A 24,258-nucleotide genomic window follows, 5' to 3' on the forward strand; every position below is an offset into this window, starting at 1 on the left:
AGAGAGACCAACTCTTATCTGCCCCTGGGAGCCCCGTAATGCATAGCGTCATTTCAACATGGGGGTGTCCGCGACGGTTTATATGCAGGTAGCGGCGCTGCGGCTGCTTTACATAGCAACTCGTTGCATTCTCCCTCAACCCAAATCCTCGGATCACGCATTTTAGCTAAAACGTTAACTTGCCTTGCGTTGACTGTAGAGTTATGGGTGATAGTCACGCAGATGTGTCATGAGATTTGAAGCATTGCTGCCTTTCACAGACACTTTTTCTGCACGTGCTGCAAACAGGATAGCCGTCTTCTATAAACTCCCTTGGCATTCTTCAGATATCCAAAAAATGCCCGTACTTTCGACTTTGTCTTCTTTGAGGGATAAAAAATGTCCTGAGCGCTGCCGTCTCCTCCTTTGGCCATTATTTCAGCTTTAGCTTCAAGAAAGTTTTGGTTGTAAACAACAAAGCGCGCATGTGCCGCTTTAAACGTAACAAAACTTAAAACATATTAATCCTTTTTGCAATATTTGCGATTGAAAGATGGTTTTTGGTAAGAACTGGCTTTCTTTGTTACAGCCTTGATACTAAAAAAGAAATAAACAGTGTAAAATGGCGCCCTGTATTGAATGTAAAGTCAAACGTTGTATAAATGGAAATAAACAATTCTCCAGCAATTTGATTTTTTCCCCTTCCTTTCTTTAGTCCACTTGACATGGAGCCACAGTTAACTAGTTTGGGGCACATTTTTACTTGAAAAATAGTATTTAAACTGATCAAGCTTTGGCTTTACTGACACTGTGTAGGTTACTATCTATAGATAGTATATACATATAGTATATAGTGTAAACATTACTTTGCTCTATTTAAATGTAACAAAGATAAAAGCACTTCAGCACATAAAATTAAGATTGTCACTTGCCAAATAGTGACCGTACCCTCCTGTTTACCTATAAGAAACTCCTCAAAATATCTTTAAATTCTTTATTGATGATTTAATTTTAGACAACAAAATTGACATTTTATTGGCCAAAAAGTGATTGAATCGCTCAGTTTTTCATGGAGGCTAAAATTGACCAAAATAAGGGTTTTATGTATTATCTGTTGATGTTATTGTACTCATACTGTCTACTGTATCATCATAAACACCCCAAAAATGGCAAAAAATGATGGGTTAAATTGACCTAAATATTACTTTATTTATTATCTCTTGATGTTATTAGTCTTATCGCAGGATGCTGGGTCTCTTCCACATTCATAAACACCTCAAAAATGGCAAAAATGATCATTTCCCTTGCCAAAAATTGATTACAGTGTCCTGGTCACCTGTAAATGGTTAAATTTCCTAAATATTACTTTATTTATTATCTCTGTTATCAGTTCATCACAGGATGCTGGGTGTCTTCCACATTCATAAACACCTCAAAAATGGCAACAAATGATCATTTCCCTTGTCAAAAATTGATTACAGTGTTCTGGTCACCTGTAAATGGTTAAATTTCCTAAATATTTCTTTATTTATTATCTCTGTTATCAGTTCATCACAGGATACTGGGTGTCTTCTACATTCATAAACACCTCAAAAATGGCAACAAATGATAATTTCCCTTGCCAAAAATTGATTACAGTGTCCTGGCCACCTGTAAATGGTTAAATTTACCTAATATTACTTTATTTATTATCTGTTGATGTTATTAGTCTTATCACAGGATGCTGGGTCTCTTCCACATTCATAAACACCTCAAAAATGGCCAAAAAGATCATTTCCCTTGCCAAAAATTGATTACAGTGTCCTGGTCACCTGTAAATGGTTAAATTTCCTAAATGTTACTTTATTTATTATCTCTGTTATCAGTTCATCACAGGATGCTGGGTGTCTTCCACATTCATAAACACCTCAAAAATGGCAACAAATGATCATTTCCCTTGCCAAAAATTGATTACAGTGTCCTGGCCACCTGTAAATGGTTAAATTGACCTACTATTACTTTATTTATTATCTCTTGATGTTATTAGTCTTATCACAGGATACTGGGTCTCTTCCACATTCATAAACACCCCAAAAATGGCAACAAATGATCATTTCCCTTGCCAAAAATTGATTACAATGTCCTGGCCACCTGTAAATGGTTAAATTTACCTAATATTACTTCATTTATTATCTCTTGATGTTATCAGTTCATCACAGGATGCTGGGTCTCTTCCACATTCATAAACACCTCAAAAATGGCAACAAATGATAATTTCCCTTGCCAAAAATTGATTACAGTGTCCTGGTCACGTGTAAATGGTTAAATTGACCTAATATTACTTTATTTATTATCTCTTGATGTTATTAGTCTTATCACAGGATACTGGGTCTCTTCCACATTCATAAACACCCCAAAAATGGCAACAAATGATCATTTCCCTTGCCAAAAATTGATTACAGTGTCCTGGCCACCTGTAAATGGTTAAATTTACCTAATATTACTTTATTTATTGTCTCTTGATGTTATCAGTTCATCACAGGATACTGGGTCTGTTCTACATTCATAAACACCTCAAAAATGGCAACAAATGATCATTTCCCTCGCCAAAATTGATTACAGTGTCCTGCCCACCTGTAAAGGGTTAAATTGACATAAATATTACTTTATTTATTATCTCTTGATGTTATTAGTCTTATCACAGGATGCTGGGTCTCTTCCACATTCATAAACACCTCAAAAATGGCAACAAACGATCATTTCCCTTGCCAAAAATTTATTACAGCGTCCTGGCCACCTGTAAAGGGTTAAATTGACCTAAATATTACTTTATTTATTATCTCTTGATGTTAGGGCACATAATTTTATCGTAATCTCCTGCCGTAGCTTGGTTCTCGGTTGCTTAGCAACAGTTTCTCCAGCAACCAGCGGCCGAAGCGCCGAAGGCGGGAAAGTAGAAACCGTTTAGCTAGTACTGTAACTTGTTAAAGGTGACGTTGGCTCTTAAGCTAACTATGGAGCGAAAAATCCGCAAGCTTCTGGCCGACGCGTCGGAAACCAAAGGTTTGTGCTGTAAATATCTGTAGAAAAGCCCGATAGGCCCGACTAAAAGTGTTTACCGTGTTTATTTAACACGTTTACAGACCCTCGAGCTCTGGAGTCCGCCTTTGCTCTGATGAAGAGCTCAGCAGCAGCAAGAGCTTGCCGCAACTTGCCGGACATGTACGTCGTTTGTGCAGAAACAGCTCTCCAGGTGAGGTTTTTGATACCTGCTCCACATATTCAGCACTTCTCCTGGAGTTTCACAAGTGTCCGCCTTTCTGCTCTAGGACCAGATGCGGCTTTTGTTGCCTTCAGTTAGATCAGAACCTTAGAGCTTGTTTTATATCACAGAAGTGAAACAAATAAATATCCAACAAACTCAAATCTGTTGACAGCCCCGAATAAAATATCTTCTGTGCGTTGATCTACCCTTAAACACTGCACATGGCCCCTGTGAGAAAACAGCTCACTTTAGAGGACTCACTGTCCTCAGCAGGGGCGGATTAAGGACTGAAGAAGATCCGGGGCTTAACATGCGCGCGCGCACACACGCGTGACACGCACTAGTCAACATCATCGACATATATACTCTATATATTTGTCTTGTACCACATAATTTTTAATCTGAAGCTACATATTAAGCATATTCAGGGCAGAATATTGTTCCTGTTAGTGTTTAGTGTGAGATGATAGTAAATATTCCCTTTCTTTCTCCATCAACGTTACCTGATAGTAAGCTAACTTTAGGCAAACCAGCAGCACAACAAATATTTTCAAATAAGACTCACAAACCCGAGTCAACACCAGTCTCATCAAAGCTGGGGTTCTGTTGCGGTATTTTTGGTATAAAAAACGTCCTTATGTCCATCTTCACACATGCGTTTCAGGCAGAGTGTAGAAAAAACAGGCACTGCAGAAGAAGCCGGCTGCTGAAGGGCTTCTTCTGTGGTGGAGGCTCGAGTAAGGTCTAGCTGCGGACGTAGCCCCGGCCAAACACGCCCCTATGTACAAAACACGCGTGCATGTACGAAGACGAGAACTCGCATGCATGTTGCAAGAGATGGAAATGACGGTTCAGGTAAAGACAGATTTATATTTTTACAACTTGCGAAGATTTTGTACTAGAAATTTGAACGTTTAAGACATAGTTTGATAGATAGCGCAATCTTAATTTTTTTCTGAAACACTTTTTTATAAAATGAAGAATTATTGGCAGTGGGGGAAGACGTCATGGACGCAATTTTTTTTATATAATTAGATGAGGAGTCATAAACGGTCAAATAAATAGCCTATTGTTATGTTTATTTTGGCCAAAAGGCTTGCATGTAGCCTATTAAAAATTATATTAAAAAATTTGCGTCCATGACGTCTTCCCCCACTGCCAATAATTCTTAAATAGTAACATAAATATTAACTACTCACTCATATGAACTTAGACCTACTGTTAGTGCCTGTAATAACAAATGGTTGAAAGTTAAATGTTGCTGTAGGAGGCGTGCTCCCAAAAATGGAGGCTAGTGGGCTTAAGGAGTTAATTAAAACGATTACCACTAATTACTTTTTCCTGATATTTAATTTTATTGCATTTAAAATAAACACTTGCACATACATTACTCACCTGCTAACTTCAGTAAGCATAGGTATGTTGTGCCTATTGTCCGGCAACTGATTACTGTACGGCAACTGATTTTTTGTTGGTGGTATCTGTGTTTTTATAATCTCACTGGGGATGGCCATAAAGTGTGTATGCAAGAAACAAAAATAATCTCACTGGGGATGGCCAAAAAAATCCATACATTCATATTTAAACCTGGAGTCCTGTCTGTTTAATTACATTATTACAATTTCTTTATTTATTTTCTTTCAATTGTGTTGTTCGCTGGGAGGGCCGCCGTTATTGAGCTCGGGGGTAGCTCAACAGGGGTGTGTGTTTTGTCGGGGTGGGGGGTGGGGGGGTGTTTGGCCGGGGGCTTGGGGGTTGTGCCGGGGGCGTGCTTGGCCGGTGGCGTGTTTGGCCGGGGCTATGTCCGCAGCTAGGTATTATTGGGAGGCTCAGGCAGGCTGTATACAAACTACTGCTAGCTGCGCCCTCTCTGTTGGACTTTGGTACTGCATGTTACTTCCACGTTTGAGATCCGGGGCTTTTCATTAAAGATTCGGGGCTTCAGCCCAAGTAGCCGGGCCTAACGCCGCCCCTGGTCCTCAGTACCACAAATCTCGTAAACACTAGACTGAATTATTTAATAATGTACCAAACTAAAGCAACACAAACACTGGTCCTAATAAAAATGCACATGTTGTGTTTTTTGTGTGATCCCTGTTTCCCTTTGCGTTTGCAGCTGGGGTGTGTGGAGACGGGTGCAGCGTGTCTGAAGATGTACTTTGAGTGGAATCCACCGGAGAATCTACTGACATGCCGAGCCCTTCTCGCCCAAGGCCAGCTGAAGGTGAGGACAGTAGACACATCGCTTTAACTCGTGTGTGTGTGTGTGTGTGTGTGTGTGTGTGTGTGTGTGTGTGTGTGTGCGTGTGCGTGTGTGTGTGTGCGTGTGTGTGTGTGCGTGTGTGCGCGCGCGTGTGTGTGTGTGTGTGTGTGTGTGTCAGACTTTGATGCAGACTTTTGTAGAAGGGTTCTGTTCCTGTTTTCACTCACGATGAAGCTTTAGTTATTTCATCTTTTGAAGTCATTTTAGGAGTTATTGGTTTCTGTTGTTTCGGCTCTCTTTTGAATATAAATGACTTGTTTACTCATCTTTCAGTATTTATGACTTTCTTAGCTTCTGTTTTAGATTTTATTTTCTATTTTAGGGAGACTTTAAAGAGGCTGCGGTGTGTTTTCTAAAAGCAGTGGAAATTTCAAAGAAGGAACCAAGGTAAGCAACCTCCCAGAAGTGTGTTCTACTTTGTGGTTAATGTAGCAGGAACGTTGACTCATTTGTCCTTGTAAAGAAAGTCTTACACACCACATTGCATCTGCTGCACAGTAATTTAATATGGAACTGAACACGATCCTCTCAAATGTAACCTGAGCTTCATTACAACACGTCTGACCACCTTCTTATTAATAAATCAGAATTAGAATGAGGCCCTCTTGAAGGGCTTCTAGATCTTTGATAGTGTGGAATTAAGGCACCTGGTGACCCGTCTAAGGCACACCTGTCAGTTGGCATGGATTATCTCTTCAAAAGAATCTCTATCCATCCATCCATTTTCATCCACTTATCCGGAGTCGGGTCGTGGGGGCAGTAGCCTAAGCAGAGAGGCCCAGACTTCCCTCTCCCCAGCCACTTGGGCCAGCTCCTACGGGGGAATCCCAAGGCGTTCCCTGGCCAGGTGAGAGACATAGTCCCTCCAGCGTGTCCTGGGTCTACCTTTAGGTCTCCTCCCGGTTTGACGTGCCCGGAAAACCTCTCATGGGAGGCATCCAGGAGGCATCCTGACCAGATGCCCAAACCACCTCAACTGGCTCCTCTCAATGTGGAGGAGCAGCGGGTCTACTCCGAGCCCCTCCCGAATGACCGATCTTCTCAACCTATCTCTAAGGGAAAGCCCAGCCACTCCTCGGAGAAAACTCATTTCGGCCGCTTGTATCCGCGATCTCGTTCTTTCTGTCACTACCCAAAGCTCATGACCATAGGTGAGGGTAGGAACGTAGATTGACCGGAAAATCGAGAGCTTCACCTTCTGACTTAGCTCTCTCTTCACAACGACAGACCGGTACAACGCCCGCTTCACTGCAGATGCAGCACCAATCTGCCTATCGATCTCATGCTCCAGTTTTCCCTCACTCGTGAACAAGACCCCGAGATACTTGAACACCTTCACTTGGGCAAAGGACCTCATCCCTGACCCAGAGAAGGCATTCTACCCTTTTCCGAATCAAGACCATGCTCTCAGATTTAGAGGAGCTGATTCTCATCCCAGCTGCTTCACACTCGGCTGTGAACCGCTCCAGCGAAAGCTGAAGATCACGTTCTGATGAAGCCAACGGGACCACATCATCTGCAAAAAGCAGAGACCTGATCCTCAGGCCACCAAAACGGATGCCCTCTACACCTCGGTTGCACCTAGAAATCCTGTCCATAAAGGTTATGAACAGAATCGCTGACAAAGGGCAGCCTTGGCGGAGTCCAACTCTCACTGGGAACGAGCCCGACTTACTGCCGGCAATGTGGACCAAGCTCTGACACCGGTCATCCAGGCACCTAACAGCCCGTATCAGAGGGCCTGGTACCCCATACTCCTGGAGTACCCCCACAGGGCCCCCCGAGGGACGCGGCCAAACGCCTTCTCCAAATCCACAAAACACATGTCGACTGGTTGGGCAAATTGCCACGCATACTCCAGGATCCCCCTAAAGGTTTAGAGCTGGTCCAGTGTTCCACGGCCAGGACCAAAACCACATTGCTCCTCCTGAATCTGAGGTTCAACAATCCGACGGACCCTCCTCTCCAGAACCCCTGAATAGACCTTACCAGGAAGGCTCAGGAGTGTGATCCCCCTGTAGTTAGAACACACCCTGCGGTCCCCCTTTTTAAATAAGGGAACCACCACCCGGATCTGCCAGTCCAGTGGGACTGCCCCTGATGTCCACGCGATATTGCAGAGCCCGATAGGCCTGAATCAGAAAAGGGTAGAACGCTTTCTCCGGGTCAGGGATGAGGTCCTGCCCCACATCCCCACAAGATCTAGAGCCTTAAGAAGCTCTGGGCAGGTCTCATCCACCCCTGGAGCCCTGCCACAGAGGAGCTTTTTAACCACCTCAGTGACCTCAGCATCAGAGATTTGAGAGCCCAACTCAGTCCCCAGACTCTGCTTCCTCACTGGAAGACGTGTCGTGGGATTGAGGATGTCTTCGAAGTATTCTGCCCACCAATCCACAACGCCCTGCAAAATAATCTGTTTCAGACTTTGAGTTCAGTTCATGATGAACGGTAGAGAAAGTCTGCAGTGGGTAAAATATTTATCTGGAACCTTCTCAGAGAAACACTTAAAGAAAGCCCCTTTAACCCTCTGGAGGCAGGCGTTGCAGATTTACAACGTTAAAACCTACCTACCTGGTTACTCCACACACGTATTTCATGAGCATTTGTAACTCAGAAGTACCCCTGAAGGACTTAGTTGTTCGTCCTTTTATCAGAACTTATTTTGAGCCTGAGAGGGTTAACACAGACCTAACAGTAGAACTTTAATATGTTCTCTGGTTAGACGCTGTGTAAAATGCTCTTGCAGATATAATCATAGCCTTCACATGCAGAGTCGCTACGGAGGCTTTTGGCTAGTTAACCAATAAATGGACTGAAAGGGCATGCTCGATGAGCACCAAAGGTCGAGCTCACACTGACGCTTAACTCACTCTCAAGTAATACATTACTGAGAAAGTGTGTTCATGCTGTTTTGTCTAAATCAGCTCCCAGAATTCAGAAAAGCTAGTTGGGGCTGCTGCTCAATAACATTAGGCAGGACCTGTTCATGCACAGATGTCACTTTGACCAAGAGAGTTCTAGTAGGAGAGTTTCTGTTTTAATTTTCCACATGGGGTTTGTGTTTTACAGGTATCATTTCATGGTGTTCAACGCCTCAGTGCTGTACTTGAAGGCAGCACATCCTCTCCTGCATCCAAACAAGTGCTTCCATGTGGTCCCATCCTTAAAGCAGATGGTGCAAAGTCTGGAGGAGGTGGCTGAGCAGGACTACAGCTGGAGAGCTGAGCTCATCATGCAAGTGATTCTCATCATCTTGTCTAGTTTGAACCATTTTCGTCCTCGTGGACGGTTTACTGGTGCGATGAGTGGTTTATTCAGCACAGCCTTTTGTTTTTGTTACCTTTTATTTGTTTATGAGAAAAACAGTCTGGGGGGTGATCCAGAAAGCGAGATTTTCCCAAATCCAACTTTCCTTTTGAGAATACCGGTTTAAACGCCCCTAAATCGGTTTTACGAACACGGCTAGCCGGAAAGCCCTCCCAGTCGCCATGGTAACACATGCTGAACAACTTGCTCCGTGGCAGGCTAGCAGCTAGCTTACTGACACTTTGTGAATATGATTGGATGAGGCAAGTGACGTCACCTTTATGTTGTCTGAGGCAGGCGGCTACGAGGTGGTGATTTAGCGCCACCGCTGGCCCACAGCGGTAGCTGCAGCTTTGTTCTTGTAACATGTTGTAGGTAGGTACTTTTAATAAATTGTCAATAGAATATAAAGGTATTCAATAAAATGTAATATTCCATAAAAATATAGATTATCAATATTATTGAGCCTTTAATATTCGATTGCTGATGAAACTCTGTACTTTGGTTAATCGGGGAAACAGCACTATAATAATTTGACACAGAGACAAAAATATAGTTTATGAAAATCAGTTTATTACTATATTAATGATGATGATTATAGATGGTGATTCACAGTGATATCAGAGGAGACAATGGATGAGCTCTGATGAAACATGACCTGGGGTCTCATTTATCAAACATGGCGTAGAATCCTTACTAAAACCGTACTTAAGCTCAGCAAAAAAAATGTACTCACGCCAAGTAGGTTTGTGATCTATCAAACATGGAGTACGCACAGCTGCACGCAATCTCCGCTTCATGAATCAGAAACTATCTAGAATGTTTCACAGCTGCTTTTTAGTCACATCCCGCTCTTACCACGCCCACTAACTGCCATAAATAGTCAATGAAAAGTGCCTTGTGGATCTCATGCATATACATAAGCCGGCTGTTTCAGCGCTCCGCCAATGACATGGTGACCGTAGATCAAGGCAGATCAAGGAAGCTCAATTTCACAAGCAGAAATTGAGGTACCTGTGGATGAGGTGGAGAAATGAAAGGAAGTGCTGTTGCAAAACAAATAAGAGAAAATCCACGGAGTGGCACAGCGTTGCTGAAGCCGTCAATGTTGTGAATTCTTCAGAGAGATCTGTGGCGGATATAAAAAAAATGGTCCAATTGGGATTCAATCCCCAGACTCCCAGGTGAAAGTCACATGTGCTAACCAGTCAGCCAAACAGAGATCTTCCTTGTTCAAGTAGCCAGGGCGCATGGTCAATCGGGTCACAGTGACAGGACACACACACACACTGTCACAGATGCATGACATTCTGTCTCAATCTGTCCCCCTGCTGATATTCTGCATTCTGTATTCTGCGCTTCAGGCTGTGTGTGTGTGTGTCTGTGTGTGTGTGTGCGTGCGTGAGTATGCGTGCGCGTGTGCGTGTGTGCGCGCGTGTGTGTGCGTGTGGGGGTCTTGTTCTGTGTGATAATGCTGCAGGATTTCATAACTTTTGTCATGTTGGGTGGGAGTTTCTTGACCCACGGCATGCAGAATCATCACAAACCGGCAAGTAAGTAAAACGTTTTTATTATTTAATGAGAGGAACGGGAACAGACGACGTGCAGGCTGGCAGCAAGATTCCAGGAGAGGATTCTGAGGAGGGAGACAGAGTGAGTATATGGCGGGAATGACGGAGGATAATCTTAGGAGTGGAGGTTACTGATTGCAGATAGTGGTGAGAGCCTCAGGAAGGGCTAGGTCAAGTCCGGGTGAGCAGGAAGGCTCCAGAAAGTGAAGGAACTGTTGAACCAGAGAGGAGGTAGGAGCAGAGGCTTAGTGAGGGCAGGTGAGCGGCTGAGAGCGGGCGGCCAGGGGAGGAGACAGCGTGATCTGGTTTGCAGGAATCTGAGCTGGTATGGAGATAGTGGAGTGTGGAGTGAAACCTGGAGCAGAGCAGGGAAGAGTAGTCAGGGTCTTTTCTGGCGACAGGAAATCCAGCAAAAATTTACAAGATCAGGTAACCAAACTGGAACTAGAAAAAACACAGGATCAATACAGGTCAAAGGCTAGAGCTACCCAAAACAGAGTAATCATCCAGCGAAGTGAAGTGTCACACTGCTCCTTAAATCCCCTGGACCGTGATGACAGGATTAGCTGCAGCTGGAGACTCTCAGACACGCCACCTGAAACAATGCTCAGAGAAAAACAGGTTACATGCAGGAGGCTCACCACGGACCGTGACAACTTTATCCTTTTCAGCAGCAGCACTGCAGGTGCTCTCCATGTCCAACATGTGTGTAAGCCAGGTCCTTAGTCAACTTAAAGTTGCGCACATTTTTCCACTAAGTTTTCTTTCATAAATCCCAAAGTTTCCGTGGAAAGTTGCTTACGCAGTTTTCCGACCCCGTTTTGTGCGTAAGCAAGCTTGATAAATGAGGCCCGTGGTGTGTTTAAGAGCTTCACTAAGTGACTCAGAAAGGTGTGATGTCTGGTTTATTAAATAAATGTGGCTGTTTGTTTGATGTAATCATACAAGTTATCACATTAATATTAACCCTTCTCATGCCATCATGACTAGCCTAAGCTCCCGTTTAGTGGAAGTTCTTGGGGTCCGGTCTGCAAGTGAAGCTGCCTCAGCAAAGGGAGTGAGTGGACTTCTGATGTATCTGAAGATCGTAGGGCCCTCAGCACGACTGGTCAGAAGTTACATCCCAGGTGGCTTCTGGCGGACAGTTTAACATCTGATGAGTGGGTGGTGGATTTAGCAAGTAATAATTGACTGATTAAAAACGATGATTCTTTAAGTCGCTAAAATTAATCCACTGAAAATGTTGGTTTAATCCCCCAAAGGATGGTAATTCAACATGAGCTGGAACTGGGGATTATAGGAAGTGATTCCTCTTTATTGTTCGTTGTTGATAAGTTTTGAACCAACCAGATTTGAGAGATTTTGATACGTGTCCTCAAACACTCCCCGTCCTGGGACGCTTAGATAGCTCCTTTCATTTAATATATTAGTTAATACACTTATATTAATATGTGAATGTACCTGTTAATGAATCATTATTAAATCATCAAGTAGACTCATTTAGTGTGTTTAAGATCTGAAATAATCAACACTTACTGTGATGCAGTCAGGGCATTATTAAATCACTTTAGATAAAACAGAAAATGATTGCAAACAAGCTGCAGACTGAAAGACATCATTTATGAAACAGGATAAGAATCATTTTATTAAAAGAGTAAGTCTCTTTCATGACCTTGGAGGTTGTTGTGTCTGCGCATCCAGATGGTGCAGCTAGAGAGATTGGGTACCGGGAAGAACACAATATTCCTGGCAGAAGAAACCTCCCGGACGCTTGAGTGTCTTAATAATAATAATAATAATAATACATTTTATTTCAAAGCGCCTTTCAGGACACCCAAGGTCACTTTACACAACACACGTAATAAAATACAATAAAACAATAATAAAACCCAAAGAAGAAAAAACAGAGAGAAACATTTCAATAAAATCAGAGGTTGTAGGCAGATTTAAACATGTGTGTTTTGAGTTTTGATTGGAAAAGGGTAAAACTGTCGATGTTCCTGATGTCTGGGGGAAGTGAGTTCCAGAGTCGAGGAGCAGAGCGGCTGAAAGCTCTGCTCCCCATGGTAGCGAGACGGGCAGAAGGAACCGCAAGATGGATGGAAGAAGAAGATCTGAGTGAACGGGACGGGGTGTGAATACTTATAAGGTCTGAGATATATGGAGGAGAGAGGTTGTGGATTGCTTTGAAGGTATGGAGGAGAATTTTGAAGATGGGCCTGAATTTAACTGGGAGCCAGTGGAGCTGCTGGAGAACCGGCGTGATGTGGTGAAAGGAAGGGGTTCTGGTGATAATACGGGCTGCTGAATTCTGGACCAGTTGCAGTTTATGAAGGAGTTTGTTGGGGAGACCATAAAGAAGTGAATTGCAATAGTCGAGACGGGAGGTGACGAGGCTGTGGACGAGAATGGCGGCAGTGTGAGGGGTCAGTGAGGGACGAAGACGGTTTATGGAACGTAGATGGAAGTATGCTGACCGAATTAAGTTATTAATGTGAGCCTGAAAAGAAAGGGAGCTGTCGAGAATGACACCCAGACTCTTGACATGAGGTGAGGGGGAGACTGTGGCACTGTCAATAGTTAAAGAAAAGCTGTCAGATGTTGAGAGGGTGGAGTTAGTGCCAACTAGAAGAAGTTCAGTTTTATTGCCGTTGAGTTTGAGGAAATTAGAGGTGAACCATGATTTGATTTCAGAGAGGCAGAGTGTAAGGGAGGATGGTGGGAGAGTTGAGTTGGGCTTACTGGAAATGTAGAGCTGGGTGTCATCTGCAAAGCAGTGAAACTGGATATTGAATTTGCGGAAGATTTTGCCGATAGGGAGGAGATATACTATGAAGAGGAGGGGCCCCAGGACAGAGCCCTGGGGCACACCTGACTTGACTGGGGAGGGTTCTGAGGTAAAGGATTTTAACTGGATGAACTGAGTGCGGCCAGTAATGTAAGATTGAAACCAGCGGAGGGGGGTGTGAGTGATGCCTAAGGAATAGAGTCTATTAAGGAGGATGGGATGAGAAATGGTGTCAAAGGCCGCACTCAGATCGAGGAGAATAAGAATAGAGATTAAACCAGAATCAGCAGCAATGAGTAGGTCGTTAGTGATCTTAATAAGTGCTGTTTCTGTGCTGTGGTGGGGACGGAAGCCAGACTGAAACTGTTCATAAAGGTTATTGCGGGTGAGATGTGAATGGAGCTGAGATGCAACAGTTTTCTCAAGGACTTTGGAAATGAAGGGAAGATGGGAAATGGGACGGAGGTTATTGAAATCATTGGGATCTAAACCAGGTTTTTTTAGAATAGGGCTGACTGAAGCGGATTTGAATAGGGATGGGACCGTACCAGAGGATAGTGAGGAATGAATAATGGCTGTTATAAAAGGGAGCAGAGAAGAAAGGCAGGATTTAACTAAAACAGTTGGAATAGGGTCCAGTTGACAGGTGGAAGGTTTGGATTTGGTGATGTAATCTAATATTTCTGAGGGATGGGGAAGTTCAAAGGAGGAGAACGGAATGGTGGGTTCAAATAAATCAGGAGAGGGAGGGGAGGAATGAGGTAAAGAGAGATGGATTCTATTGACCTTCTCATTAAAAAACTGAAGGAGAGAGTTACAGGTTTCTGAAGAGTAAAGATGGATGGGTAAGGAGTCGGGAGGCTGAAAAATGCTGTTCATGATGGAAAATAATGTTTTAGTGTTGCTGGAGTTGGACGAGATGAGACCGGAGTAATACTGAGATTTGGCATGGGAGATGGAGTCCTTGTAGAGAGAAATCTGAGCAGAATATAAGTCTTTATGGATGGTGAGACCGGTTTTCTTGTAGAGTCTTTCAAGCCTCCGGTTGGTAGCTTTCAAGGAGCGAAGGGCAGGGGTGAACCATGGAGCAGACCGAGTAAAATATACAGAGCGGGATTTGATGGGAGCAAATGAATTAAGGATAGAAACCAGACCGTTATTGTACTGAATGACAAGATCATCGGGAGTAGAGGACAAATTAGGGGTCAAGGTGGCAAAACTGGAGGACAGGGAGGCTAGATCAATGTCCTTAATATTACGAAAAGAAATGATACGTGGTGACTTGATGATGGAGAGACGGAGGGGAACAGAAAAGGAGATGAGGAAGTGGTCCGTGAAAGGGAGCGGGTCAGCTGTACAGTTGGAGGGGGTCAGGCCGGAGCAGCAGATTAAATCCAGGGTGTGACCTTTAATGTGAGTGGGAAAATTGGCATATTGATGAAAACTGAGGCTGTCCAAAGATGAGGAGAAGTCTTTGCTGAGGGGGAGGGCCATATTGTCCATATGAATATTAAAATCACCAAGTAAAATTACATTTGGGGAAAGGGCGGACAGATGGGATAAAAGAGCAGAGAGTTCATTTAAAAACTCAGGGCTGAACTTGGGGGGACGATAAACAGTGACAATTATTGTGGGGGTCGGGCCGGAGAGTTGACAGGCGAGGCATTCCAGAGTGGTGAGAGGAGGAAGGTTTACGGGAAGGACCTTCCAAGTCTCGCGATACAGTATCGCGAGACCACCGCCGCGGCCCGACCCACGGGGTTTGGAGAGGTAAACAAATCCGGGAGGAGTACAGTCATTGAGTTGTGAGAAATCGCTGGGTTGTTGCCATGTTTCGTTCAGACAAAGAAAGTCTAGCTTATGGTCACTGATGGTATCTTGGAGGAGATGTCCTTTACCAGAGAGGGAGCGAATGTTGAGAAGACCAAAATTAGCAGTGCGGAAGTCCCTGGCGACAGGAGCATTAGTCCGACTAGCCAGCCGGGCTAACACGCTGGAGTCGGCAGCTCGGCAGGTATTCCTGGGTAGCCGCCGGCTAGTCGTGGACCAGAAGGAGGGTATTCCTTTGGAGCCGTCGAGATGGAGGTTCCGCCGGGACCCCCGATGGATATACCGACGGCGAGGCTGGAAGGTGATGTCGGGGAAGAGGCACAGAGCTGGTGGTGGAGATCCGGAGTAGCGAAAGCGGAGGTTGAAGAGCTCCGCCGCCGAGTACTGGAGAAGGCCATCCACGGACAGAAGAATGAGCGACAGGATGATCCAGGCCAGTGCGAGGCACACAGAAATCCTGCTGGACCACATTATGGAGTGGAGCAGGGAGGTGGTGATGTGCAACCAGAACGCAAGCTGAGCAGGTAGGTGAAAATGAGTTTTCACCGACACAGGGATGTGACCAGGGTGAAAAAGAAGAAAAAAAAATACAAAAAGTTTGTTTGCCAGCGAGCAGCGGCAGCGAGACGCGCCAGCGTTCACTCAACCGGAACCGCAGAGGTCTTGTTGACCTCTGACATTGCTGAGGCAGGCTGTGGGAAAATGACCTTATTGGACTTCTCCAACACTACATTCTATATGGCTAAATGATGAATAAATGTGGAGTTTGTAAAGCTCTAACTGGATTTGTTGTATTTAATCTCAGGTCTGTTTTCTGTGCAGGCACTTGGTCCGATGCCTTGTAGACTCTGGACAGCTGGAGGAGGCTGCAAGTTATGCCAAAATTAAAGAAGACTTCTTCAAGACACATACTCCACAAAAGTACCCAGAACTCTACAAATTAATGGTAACCAGCTTTCTAATGGCTACATGTATTCATGTAGAATGAGCGGTTATTTCTAGGCTGCTTTTAATTACACCTTGTTGTGTTGTGTTTTGCTCCGTATAGATAAAACACCAGCTGTTGGACGACGATCTCCTCCTTAAAGCCAGCTGCCAGAACACAATGTTAGCAGTCATTTACAAAATGGAGAAGCTAAAAATGTAAGAGAAGATTCTGTAACGTTTACTCTGTGTGTTTCCCTCCTGCTTTGACAGCAGATGAATTGTTTTTCAGCCAGTTTTGTGTTTGTGCAGCCATCACAAGAGCCCGTTCCATCGAGCTGCCCTGTAGCCGTCGACAAACAAGCTCTTGATCAACCCCAGTCAAGTTTGCTGTTTAGCTGTTTAAAAAGCACTAAAAGGCTCTTTTTTACTCTTATTGCATGATTCCTGTCTGTAGACCATTCCCACGCAGAACCAGAGCTCCGGTACAGTCAAAGCTCTAAAGCTTCTACTAATGACACATTTCATCTTCATTAGCCTAAACATCTAACCCAAAAAGGTAAAATATGGATGTTTACTTTTAGCTTTGAAATTAATTAACAGTCAGTTAGGAGATTTATTGTTGCATACTGAACGAGATTCATCTGGTTAGGGTTAGGTACTGAAGTATGAAATAAAAACTGCAGCATCAAGATAAAACTCAGCTTACTTTATTTATTAAATTAAAAATGTTGTGGATGTTATACACACACACAGCACAAAGATAAACAATAATGAACAAGAGTCTGCTTCTAGACCTGCAAAAAGAGAAAGAAAAGAAAAAAAAGGGACACACAACAATACATCAGGAGCACACTATCACTGCGTCAACTTGAAGAAATATAAAATCAACATCGTTTTACTGAACAATCACACGATAATAAATCACAGTGCATTTAGTGGCAACGACAGTCTTAAGACATGTGTTGAACGTGCCCAAGCCCATACTTTTGAGAGCACCATGTGAGCACCTGTGTGTGTACACGCGCTTGTTTATGTAAGGTTTCTCTATAGGAGCGTCCAATAGAGAGTGTGAGGGGCCACAGATCTGCCCCCCAAAGATGTGTAAGAGACGGGGGGGAGCTCCAAGTCCCAGAACACAAGAACCCCAAGGAGACTACAACCAGAAAGGCCCCTGCCCCCCCTCGAGAGGCGCAGAGGATCGCCCCGGGGGGCCCACAACCAGCAGCCGGCAGAGTCCCGGGAGATATCAGCGGCAAGCCCACAGGCCCGCCCGCAGCCTCCCACTCCCTAGCCGGCCGAGCCCGGGACCCAGCGACCCGGGACCCAGGGGCGACCACCCCCTCCGGAGACCCAGACCCCACCAGGCAGCCACCGGGGTTGATCAGGCAGACCCCAAAAATCTTAAACCCCCTGACCCGGGAGCCACGACCCAGGCAGACCAAGGCACCGCACTCCACACCAGGTGTGGCAGGGGGAGGGGAGACGAAGATCTATATTATCAAAAGAAGTCCCAGGAGAAGGGAGGAGTCAAAGGCTCCACCTGACATATACAGTCATATTCAAACATAGTCACACACTCCCTCCCTCATGCTCACACACACACATACAACCTAAGACTTACAAAAATGCACGCCGGACACCCACTCATGCTCCCCATACACACCCTATTCACTCTGGTCCCGGTACTGCTGCACATGGGGTACAACCATTACCGGTTCCCAGAGTTCGACCCTTTCTGCTGGGGTGCTGATGAGCAGGCTCCCCCGTCCAATGCTGAACAAAGCAACCCACCACCCCAGACCCCAACCAGACGGCCGGATCTGCCTCCTAGCCTCCAGCCCCAGGAAGCCAAGCAACAACAGAGGTGTGCTAAGACCCCTAGTCTCCCCCCGCTTGCGGAACGACAGGCAAACCGCACAAATCTGATACCAGTTCTTATTTTTTTACAACTACGAGAACCTCCACAACCTCCTCTGCTCCCTGATCACACAACCCTTGTTGCCAAGGTAACCAGACTGAAGGACAGCTCAGAAGAGGCTGCTCTCTCTCACAACATTTCCAAATAAAACAAACACCATCCTTTACGACTCCTCAAATGTAAATGCCAACCTGTTAGTCTACGATTTATCATATTAAAGCTTTTATTTATTCCGTAATCGGAAGGTTGCAGGTTCGAGCCCCGCTCAGTCTGTCGCTGTCGTTGTGTCCTTGGGCAAGACACTTAACCCACGTTGCCTGCTGGTGGTGGTCGGAGGGACTGGTGGCGCCAGTGCTCGGCAGCCTCGCCTCTGTCAGTGCGCCCCAGGGCAGCTGTGACTACATTGTAGTTCATCCCCACCAGTGTGTGAATGTGTGTGTGAATGGGTGAATGACTGATTGTGTTGTAAAGCGCCTTGGGGGGTTCCAGGACTCTAGAAGGCGCTATATCAAATACAGGCCATTTACCATATTCCAGACAGGAACGTCTCCTCTGTCTCGACCACGTTTGTAACCTCTGACACTTGTTTGGTTCTTTTGCACTTCGGCAGCAGAGTTGTTTGTTGGGTTTTGGGGGGGGGGGGGGGGGGCTCAGGACGTAGCGTGATCAAATATGGTTCATTGAGGGCATTTCTACATGTAAATGACTGAGAACGGACACGAGCACCTGGGTGCTGCACACAGGTGGGATTTATCATCAGACGAGTGCGGAGGAACGTGCGTACGAGAGGCCACCGCATGTTTTATAAATCAGGTTGTTTACTGTTTGTACGAACACACTAAATTTAGTTTGTTGGAAGAAATATAGAACAGTTTCTGGGAACGTTTGATGAATGAGAGCCCTGGATGCATTTGTGTGTGTATGGATGTGTACAGGTGTAGCAGCTGGTTAGAGAATGGCAACTTGCTGACAGAAGATCTGCAGAAGCTTGAGGAGATTTTCTATCTACTGATGGAATGTCGCCAAACTACAACTACACCTGTGAAAGATATCAACCCCCAGATCCCAACACCCCTGCTGCCCTCTCAAAGGTCTGTGACCCCCAAACAGATTAAATCTCCCTTTGTTTAGACCTACTTCCCAGGGCTGAGTGTGGCTTAGATTACTGCACTCAAGTGTTGTGGACTGTATAAAACATGTTTTATCTGGGATTTCCAGAGTTACCTTACTTCTGGATTTGGCTGCTCTGTCCTTGCATGTGAAGCATCAGAAAGTAGCCGCTGACTGTTTGAGAGAGCTTAAGTCGGCAGGAGAGGCTGTGAGTGTCTAATGCATACACATTCATAACACCTAAGGCAAGAAAAGTAGCTGTAACTGTACATTTTATAGAGACATGGTGAATTTATTCAGAAATTGGGGATTCTCTTCTGAGGAGGCTCTTGAAAACATATCTGAAGGTATCTAGATGGCTTTATTTCTGCTTGGAGCCTCACTGAGTTATTTTAATATGGTATGCTCTCTGAGACCTCAGTAATTAACTAGTAGCAGTGTGAGTGAAGCCTCTTTTGATAACAGAAGAAAGTGTTAAGAGCAAGTTGTAGATTTGTCATTGTGCGCTTTGTGGGACTTTAACACTAACTCTTTCTAATACACACTGATGTCTTCGTAGAACATGGAGCAGAGCATAATAATGGAATGTTTCAGCTGTGAAATTAACCTTCTGGAGAAAGGAGTGAAGATAAATGACGACACCAGAGCCAGCATAGAGGTGCTAAATCATTTACTTCCATTTTCTACTTTTACATTGTCATGCAAATCACCAGTTCTCTTAGCAAAGTTATTGTCCGTTGCTTTTTGTGATTTTTGTAAATCTTTTTGCCATTCTTGTGGGGCCTTAGCTCCTAAAGTCTGATAATGGTTTCTCGTTTTCTGAGGTGAAGCAGATTAAAATAATTGGTGTAAGGGATTGTTAGGCTGTTTTAGGCATGTGTCTGTAAAAAAGGGATGCATAATAACTGTCTGACCCATTGCAGTTAGCTTACTGAACCCCCTCAGTTAGGAATGGAGTTGATGAATTACAGAATTAACAGCAGTTCTTTCTCTATATTACTATCATGTCATCTCCTTGGACTGCCACCTTACTGTGGTGGAGGGGTTTGAGTGTCTTAATGATCCTAGGAGCTAAGTTGTCTGAGGCTTTCTGCCTCTGGTAGGGTCACCCATAGCAAACAGGTCCTAGGTGAGGGATAAGACAAAGAGCAGCCCGAAGACCTCTTATGATGAATTATATAAATGGAAACTGTGTTCCCTCGCCCGGAGGTGGGTCACCGGGGACCCCCTGCGGAGCCAGGCCTGGAGGTGGGGCATGTTGGCGAGCGCCTGGTGGCCGGGCTTTCACCCATGGAGCTCGGCCGGGCACAGCCCGAAGAGGAAACGTGGGTCCCCCTTCCCATGGGCTCACCACTCGTAGGAGGGGCCAAAGGGGTCGGGTGCAGTGTGTGACGGGTGGTAGTCGAGGGTGGGGACCTTGGCGGTCTGATCCTCGGCTACAGAAGCTGGCTCTTGGCACATGGAATGTCACTTCTCTGGTGGGGAAGGAGCCTGAGTTGGTGTGTGAGGTTGGGAGGTTCCGACTAGATATAGTCTGACTCACCTCAACGCATGGCTCTGGCTCTGGAACCAGTTTCCTTGAGAGGGGTTGGACTTTCTACCACTCTGGAGTTGCTCCCACTGAGAGGCGCCGAGCAGGGTTGGGCTTACTAGTTGCCCCCCATCTTGGTGCCTGTATGTTGGGGTTTACCCCAGTGAATGAGAGGGTAGCCTCCCTCCGCCTACGTGTGGGGGACGGGTTCTGACTGTGGTCTGTGCTTATGCACCAAACTACAGTTCAGACTACCCACCCTTTTTGGAGACCTTGGAGGGGGTGCTGGAAAGCGCTCCTTCCGGTGAATTCCTCGTTCTGTTGGGGGACTTTAACGCTCACGTGTGCAACAACCGTGAGACCTGGAGAGGTGTGGTTGGGAGGAACGGTCCCCCAATCTGAGTTCAAGTGGTGTTTTGTTATTGGACTTCTGTGCCAGTCATGGCTTGTCGATAATGAACACCATGTTCAGACATGAAGGTGTCCATATGTGCTCTTGACACCAGGATACCTTAGCCCGCAGCTCGATGATCGACTTTGTTGTTGTTTCATCTGACCTGCGGCTGCATGTCTTGGACACTCGGGTGAAGAGAGGGGTGAAGCTGTCAACTGACCACTACCTGGTGGTGAGTTGGCTCAGATGGTGGGGGAGGATGCCGGTCAGACCAGGCAGGCCCAAACGTATCGCGAGGGTCTGCTGGGAATGTCTGGCAGAGTCTCCTGTCAGAAGGAGCTTCAATTTCCACCTCCGACAGAACTTCCAAAATGTTCCGGGGGAGGCGGGGGACATTGAGTCTGAATGGACCCTGTTCCATGCCTCCATAGTTGAGGCGGCCGACCGGAGCTGTGGTTGCAGGATTGTCTGTTCCTGTCGTGGTGGCAACCCCCAAACCTGCTGGTGGGCACCGGCGGTTAGGGATGCTGTCAAGCTGAAGAAAGAGTCTGATCAGGTCTTTTTGGCCTGTGGGACTCCAGAGGCAGCTGACGGGTACCGGCAGTCCAAGCGGAATGCAGCTCGGGTGGTCGCTGAGGCAAAAACCCGGGCATGGGAGGAGTTCGATGAGACCATGGAGCAAGACTTCCGTATGGCTTCGAGAAGATTCTGGTCCACCATCTTGCACCTTAGGGGGGGAACGCAGTGCGCTACCAACACTATCTATAGCGGGGACGGTGTGCTGTTGACCTCTACTCAGGACATTGTGGATCGGTGGGCAGAATACTTCGAAGACCTCTTCAATCCCACCGACACGTCTTCCAGTGAGGAAGCAGAGTCTGGGGACTTTGAGTTGGCCTATCAGATCTCTGGTGCTGAGGTCACTGAGGTAGTTAAAAAGCTCCTCTGTGGCAAGGCTCCAGGGGTGGATGAGTTCCGCCTGGAGTTCCTTAAGGCTCTGGATGTTGTGGGGCTGTGTTGGCTGACGCCGCTCTGTAATATCGCGTGGACATCAGGGGCAGTCCCACTGGACTGGCAGATCCGGGTGGTGGTTCCCTTATTTTAAAAGGGGGACCGTAGGGTGTGTTCTAACTACAGGGGGATCACACTCCTGAGCGTTCCTGGTAAGGTCTATTCAGGGGTTCTGGAGAGGAGGGTCCGTCGGATTGTTGAACCTCAGATTCAGGAGGAGCAATGTGGTTTTGGTCCTGGCCGTGGAACACTGGACCAGCTCTATACCCTTAGGGAGATCCTGGAGAATGCGTGGCAATTTGCCCAACCAGTCTACATGTGTTTTGTGGATTTGGAGAAGGAGCTGCTGACGTCAACTGGGGCTATAGTCGGACGGTGGAAGGAATACTTTGAGGAGCTCCTCAATCCTACCTATGCGCATTCCGAGGAGGAACCAGAGCCGGGAGACCTGGGGATGGACTGTCCAATCTCGGGGGCAGAAGTTGCTGAGGTAGTCAAACAACTACACAGCGGCGGAGCCCCGGGGGAGGATGAGGTTTGTCCTGGGTATCTCAAGGTTATGGATGTTGTAGGGCTGTTGTGGTTGACACGTCTCTGCAACATTGCGTGGTCATCGGGGGCAGCTCCTGTGGAGTGGCAGACCAGGGTGGTGGTCCCCATCTTTTAGAAGGGTGACCTGAGGGTGTGTTCCAACTATAGGGGGATCACACTCCTCAGCCTCCATGGAAAGGTCTACTCCAAGGTACTGGAGAGGAGGATCCGATCGATAGTTGAATCTCAGATTGAGGAGGAGCAATGTGGTTTTGGTCCTGGCCGTGGAACACTGGACCAGCTCTATACCCTTAGGGAGATCCTGGAGAATGCGTGGCAGTTTGCCCAACCAGTCTACATGTGTTTCGTGGATTTGGAGAAGGAGCTGCTGACGTCAACTGGGGCTATAGTCGGACGGTGGAAGGAATACTTTGAGGAGCTCCTCAATCCTACCTATGCGCATTCCGAGGAGGAACCAGAGCCGGGAGACCTGGGGATGGACTGTCCAATCTCGGGGGCAGAAGTTGCTGAGGTAGTCAAACAACTACACAGCGGCGGAGCCCCGGGGCAGGATGAGGTTTGTCCTGGGTATCTCAAGGTTATGGATGTTGTAGGGCTGTTGTGGTTGACACGTCTCTGCAACATTGCGTGGTCATCGGGGGCAGCTCCTGTGGAGTGGCAGACCAGGGTGGTGGTCCCCATCTTTTAGAAGGGTGACCTGAGGGTGTGTTCCAACTATAGGGGGATCACACTCCTCAGCCTCCATGGAAAGGTCTACTCCAAGGTACTGGAGAGGAGGGTCCGATCGATAGTTGAATCTCAGATTGAGGAGGAGCAATGTGGTTTTCGTCCTGGCCGTGGAACTGTGGACCAGCTCTATACCCTTGCAAGGGTGATGGAGGGGGCATGGGAGTTTGCCCAACCAATCCACATGTGTTTTGTGGATTTGGAGAAGGCTTATAAACGTGTCCCCAGGGACACCCTGTGGGGGACGCTCCAGCAGTATGGGGTGGGTGGCTTTCTGTTAAGGGCCATTCAGTCCCTTTACCAGAGGAGCGTGAGTTTGGTCCGCATAGCCGGTAGTAAGTCGAACCTGTTCCCGGTGAGGGTTAGACTCCGCCAGTGCTGCCCTTTGTCACCGGTTCTGTTCATCACCTTTATGGACAGAATTTCTAGGTGCAGCCGTGGTGTGGAGTGTGTCAAGTTTGGTGGCAGGAGAATCTCGTCTCTGCTTTATGCGGATGATGTGGTCCTCCTAGCTTCATCCAGCTCTGACCTTCAACTCTTGCTGGGTAGGTTCGCGGCCGAGTGTGAAGCGGCTGGGATGAGGATCAGCACCTCCAAATCTGAGACCAAGGTTCTCGACCGGAAGAGGGTTGCTTGCCAACTCTGGGTCGGGGGAGAGGTTCTACCTCAAGCCGAGGAGTTTAAGTATCTTGGGGTCTTGTTCACGAGTGAGGGTAAGAGGGCTCGGGAGACCGACAGGCGGATTGGTTCGCCATCTGCAGTGATGCGGACGCTGAGCCAATCTGTCGTGGTGAAGAGGGAGCTGAGCCAGAAAGCCAGGCTCTCGATTTACTGGTCGATCTACGTCCCAATCCTCACCTATGGTCATGAGCTTTGGGTAATGACCGAAAGAACGAGATCGCGGATACAAGCGGCCGAAATGAGTTTCCTCCGTAGGGTGGCCGGGCTCAGCCTTAGAGATAGGGTGAGGAGCTCGGACATTCGGGAGGGACTCGGAGTAGAACCGCTGCTCCTCTGGATCGAAAGGAGTCAGTTGAGGTGGTTTGGGCATCTGGTCAGGATGCCTCCTGGACGCCTCCCCGGGGAGGTGTTTCGGGCATGTCCTGCC

The 24,258-nt window shown here is 46.5% G+C and overlaps 1 protein-coding gene across 2 annotated transcripts in view; it reads left to right on the plus strand.

Moving 5' to 3' along the window:
* The first annotated feature begins 2,911 nt into the window (after positions 1–2,911).
* Positions 2,912–24,258, plus strand: part of LOC107372853 (cilia- and flagella-associated protein 46) — a 68,881-nt gene continuing 47,534 nt past the window's right edge. Inside the window, exons 1-10 of one of the 2 annotated variants that reach the window (XM_054747919.2) lie at positions 2,912–3,021; positions 3,102–3,211; positions 5,340–5,447; positions 5,809–5,873; positions 8,556–8,720; positions 15,804–15,927; positions 16,030–16,124; positions 18,762–18,917; positions 19,045–19,144; positions 19,496–19,594. In XM_054747919.2, the coding sequence (XP_054603894.2) occupies positions 2,973–3,021; positions 3,102–3,211; positions 5,340–5,447; positions 5,809–5,873; positions 8,556–8,720; positions 15,804–15,927; positions 16,030–16,124; positions 18,762–18,917; positions 19,045–19,144; positions 19,496–19,594 (1,071 nt within the window). In that variant the 5' untranslated portion in view covers positions 2,912–2,972. Of the gene's footprint in view, positions 3,022–3,101; positions 3,212–5,339; positions 5,448–5,808; positions 5,874–8,555; positions 8,721–14,999; positions 15,506–15,803; positions 15,928–16,029; positions 16,125–18,761; positions 18,918–19,044; positions 19,145–19,495; positions 19,595–24,258 lie in introns of those variants that run through there. The other variant, XM_070542761.1, reaches the window with a different exon arrangement.

The sequence above is a fragment of the Nothobranchius furzeri genome, chromosome 2 (genome assembly GCF_043380555.1).
Source record: "Nothobranchius furzeri strain GRZ-AD chromosome 2, NfurGRZ-RIMD1, whole genome shotgun sequence".
Lineage (NCBI taxonomy): Eukaryota > Metazoa > Chordata > Actinopteri > Cyprinodontiformes > Nothobranchiidae > Nothobranchius > Nothobranchius furzeri.